Source organism: Pagrus pagrus (genome assembly GCF_965226575.1).
Source record: "Pagrus pagrus genome assembly, chromosome: 11".
NCBI classification, from domain to species: Eukaryota; Metazoa; Chordata; class Actinopteri; order Spariformes; family Sparidae; genus Pagrus; species Pagrus pagrus.
The window spans coordinates 16,603,210-16,607,730 of record NC_140195.1 but is presented as its reverse complement, the minus strand read 5'-3'; the positions used below and the strand labels follow the sequence as shown (position 1 = coordinate 16,607,730).

Here is a 4,521-nt window from a genome sequence, read left to right as displayed (position 1 = left end):
AAAAACAAGTATTCAAACGCACACAAAAGCAACAAAAAAATTAATTAACTACAAAAACCCTGACCTATGACAATTAATTTATCATGCATTGGCTATTAGTGTTATAAATACTGTAGGCCGATACTATTTCCCATAAAGTACCTGTCCGCTCATCATTACACCGATCGATTCAATAATCAGATAGCCCTAGGGGGCGGAATATGACGCTAGAAATGGACGAAAAACAACTGAATAACCGGGTGAACAACGCACACACCTGCTCTCCGCACACTAAGCTGTCAGAATCACTTACATACGCACACATGGAAGAGCGTCTCTTTACGCAGCGAGCACCGGGCCTACACTGTGTTTAATTAAGTGGAAAATTCCTAATCCAACCGACTAATGAAGAGATAGACAATCGATTAAGATGGTTAACACATGGCATTAAAACACAACAGTGGAATTTTTTTTTTTGTCGGGGGGCTACTCCCACATGTCCAAGTGTGAAGATGTGTAATGTCGCTTTGAGGAGGAACATATTATGCAGGAGTTAATTTCTGCCGGATCTGGACGCAACATGATCCCAGATTGTGACCGTTAGATTGAGTATAGAGACATGCAGAGGGTGAGGAAAAGATTGATGAGTTTATAATGTCAAGCGAAATGAATACTGGTCACATTGCTATTAGTTATTAAAATTATAATAAAATATTTGTTAAGTATTGGGGTGAGATGCAGCTAAGCTTTGGGGGAATAATGCGGTCCATATGAGCAGATATGCGTCTTTACTAGAGGCTCAGTCCTCAGATAGCTCCTCATCTCAGCATCATTTGTGATTAGGATCGAAGTGTTGTCCATCTTCTGCACTCACCCGTCATTCTTTCACCCTCTCTGTCTCATTTACAAAATAAAGCGCTGTCGACACGCGCACCCGGGCGCGCGCACCTTCTGTCCCTCACTCATTTGTTGTTGGCTGAAAACTTCTGGCCACGAGCCCGCCACGCGCGTTTGGATGTGGTGGGTGGGGCGCCCGAGGGAGGGGCTTACCCGGCTAAAGGCAAAAAACCCGAGCCGGGCCGTGCCAGTTGGAGATGAAAGTTGCACGCGAGCTGATGGCTATCTGAAGGAGTGGATGAGTTTTGGACTGTGGAGGATCTCTGGACTTTGGACTTATCACGCAGTTAACGAACTTTAAAAAAAAAAAAAAACATTAGCCATTTTTTGTCTGTAATTTTGGCAGAGCGAGAAGTGAATCCAAACAGGTGAGTTTAAACATTTGCTCATTATTAGTGCCATAACCTTTAAAGAAAAACATCCAAAATACATGTGATTAGTGAACCACACTTGTGCTGCTTTATGGAGCACTTGTGTTTCCTCTTAAGGGACATACAAAAAATCCACCAAAGCTCATTTACAAAATGTCTATTTTAATAAACTAAAATTGAAGTTTTATATTTGCAGTGCTCTTGCAATTATGTCCCAGCTGCGTCGTGACACAGTTGCGTGTCTAAACTTCTGCATTCATAAATTGCAGTAATCTGTCCCACTTTTACGCATTAGTGCACAATAATTAACTGGGACAGTTTTTCAAAACAATAGCAAATTCTCTGCACGAAATCTGCGTGTCAATTAAAGAATATTGCATCAGCCCCTGTTAAAGTTCAGGTTATATGAATTTATTTTGCAAGATGAAAGTTTAGTTTTGAAATCTAGTCGCCTGGAACGTTATAAACAGTATGTGGGCGGCTTGTCCACATGTGTGTTGAGTTGTATGTTGCCTATTTAATCTTTGAGCTTTATTTGCTGAGCAAATCCCGTCGCGTCCCAGATTGACAGCGTCTCTGCGGAGACAACAGCATAACAGCAGGAGACCAATCAGCCTCCTCATTTTAAAAACAGTTATATATTCCTTAATATCAGAAAATCCCAAAGACAAGACGTTTTAAATAGCTTCTTCCAAACAGCCAGAGCCACCAGCTCCTGAGAAAGATGAGTGAGCTGTCCACACTGTAGTGCTGAAATGAAAGCACTCATTCTGCATTTCATGGGACAAGAGCTCTAGTTCCACTCCCTACACAGGAGGCAGAAGCATCATAGATTTACATTAACAGATATTTAACCATCAAGGTCTTACTATGTCTTTTGACTGACAGTTTTTTTTTCTGCTGTGTTCCTTCAGATCAAAATGATGACCAAACCATTCGGAAAGAGCGGCGATATGAGTGAGCTGGTGAGCTCCCTTGGCTGGCTGGAGGAGGAGGAGGACGGCAGCTCTCAGGATGGAGAGCAAAGCCCGGAAATGAGGGGGCGCCTGACCTTAGGGAGCCGAATCCACTCCTGCACAGAGCTGGGCAGTGAGGATATGGAGGAAGAGGAGGAGGAGGAGGAGGAGGAAGAGGAGGAGGAGATTGGACCAAATGGGGAAAATGCTCCCAAAAGGAGAGGCCCCAAGAAGAAGAAGATGACCAAAGCAAGACAGGAGAGGTTTCGCGCCAGGCGAGTCAAGGCCAACGCCAGAGAACGTTCACGCATGCACGGGCTGAACGATGCCCTGGAAAGTCTTCGCAGAGTGATGCCCTGCTACTCCAAGACACAGAAGCTGTCAAAGATTGAGACTCTACGGCTGGCCCGCAACTACATCTGGGCTCTGTCGGAGGTGCTTGAGAGTGGCCAGTCCCCAGAGAGCCATGGCTTTGTGGAGATGCTGTGTAAAGGTCTGTCTCAGCCCACCAGTAACCTCGTGGCCGGCTGCTTGCAGCTGGGACCCAGTCCGATGATGCTCAACAAGCAGGAGGACAAGTGTGGAGGCCCGGGGGTCGGTGGTATGGGGGTTCAGGCTGGCCATCCCCTCAGCTACCCATCTCCAGGCCTTCCCAGCCCTCCCTATGGCTCCCTGGAGGCATCCCACCTCCTCCATATGAAGGGATACAAGGGGCCGGTGTATGACAACCCCTCCCCTAACGAGTGCAGCAGCGGCACCCCACCATATGACGGCCCCCTCACTCCCCCTCTGAGCATCAGTGGCAACTTTGCCCTGAAGCAAGAGCCTTCTCCCCATGACTCAGAGAGGAACTACACACCCCACCCCGGCCACCATGCCCACTACCTCTCGTCCCACCATTACCCCACTTCCACGACTGGCGGCCTACCAGGGGGGCCTCAGGGCCACCCACTGTTTCAGGCTTCACGCTATGAGCTGCCCCTGGATGTGGCCTTTGACTCCTTCGCTCCCTCTCACCTGATCACCTCTCAGATGGGCACCCTCTGAATTGTGATTTGCGGTTACTGACACTATAAAACTGGCAGAAGAGAAGCGCCACTCTTGAATGAACTGTAAAAACGATGGCCGTGGTTCTAACTGTATAGAAAAAAACGATTTTGCATTTATGTTGTCTAGAACTCTGGGAGAGCACTGAACGCTCAGAGAGACTCAACACCTCAACTCAATCTACCTGATACAAACACGCACCCATAACTTTTAATATTTTATTTATTCTTTTTTTGTCATGATTTTATGTTGGTATTTGGATTATGATTATTATTATTTTTCTCAATAAGTTGCCCCCTCAGTTGTAACTAAACAGCAAACTAAAGAATGTTTTCCCAAACTGGTCACGCTTAGACATCACACAGATCTCTGTGTAAGATCAGTGACTGAACAAAAACATGATAAAGTTTGTTAGAAGATCTGCATGTCTGCAAAAGAAATTGATCAGCCAACCTAAACCTAAAGTGTGCACTGAGGCCTACAACCAATGTCCCCCCTCGCCACAGGAAAAAGCAATGCATCTATTTATATCTGTATTTAATATTTATTTTGATAATGTCTCGTCCTTTTTTTTATATTTTTCTCAGCACAGTTTATGTTTCACTGTCTTCTTGGTTTGTTGTCAGTCACTGGCAGCTGTACTGTATTTAAATTATTTATTTGAGGTCTTTCAGGTACTTGTTCATTTGGTGTCACAATTTTTTGTCATACTGTACTGTTGTAAATATTTTGCTGTTTCGCACTTAATTGAATAAATATTCTTATATTATATACTATTTCCATAGTAACAGTATTTGCCATGTGTTTTCTTGAGCTCTGCTGCCATCCTGTGCTTCAGTTACAGTTCAACAGGAAGTCTCCCAGTACAACAGAGGGTACCTACACTGTAAAATATGACAAAGTGACTTTACTTAAAAAAACAAGAACACTGATTACTTCAAAATAATTAATAAAGTAAACTAATAATTTTAGGTAGTAAAGACTTTTTAGCTGGTACAATTTCAATTTAATAGGCGTATATGCTGCCTTAATGCTACAGTTCATGTGGATACCAATTGAATATAAATCATTTACTGAATTTTCGCTTAAAATGCAGTTCCTGCAATTTCACAACGAAATCCAGGTTAAGTTCCAATTATTGTAATTATTTTACAAGGGACTCGATGCCAACTCACATATGACACTAACTCATATCAAAGGTCCTTTTGCACACATTCAGCTTGAGACATTGATTTGAATTAGTAGAAGGGCAGTGATAATGTGCAGGTTTC

At 43.8% G+C, this 4,521-nt stretch overlaps 1 protein-coding gene across 1 annotated transcript; it reads left to right on the top strand.

Moving 5' to 3' along the window:
• The first annotated feature begins 1,091 nt into the window (after positions 1-1,091).
• neurod4 (neuronal differentiation 4) lies at positions 1,092-4,026 on the top strand. The gene is made up of 2 exons (XM_084365626.1): positions 1,092-1,244; positions 2,162-4,026. The coding sequence occupies exon 2, from the start codon at positions 2,168-2,170 to the stop codon at positions 3,248-3,250; it is 1,083 nt and encodes a 360-aa protein (XP_084221752.1). The 5' UTR covers positions 1,092-1,244; positions 2,162-2,167; the 3' UTR covers positions 3,251-4,026.
• Positions 4,027-4,521: the final 495 nt, after the last annotated feature.

Coding starts and splice junctions, on each gene's coding strand:
- neurod4 (XM_084365626.1), top strand. CDS start 2,168: ATGATGACCAAACCATTCGGAAAGAGCGGCGATATGAGTGAGCTGGTG.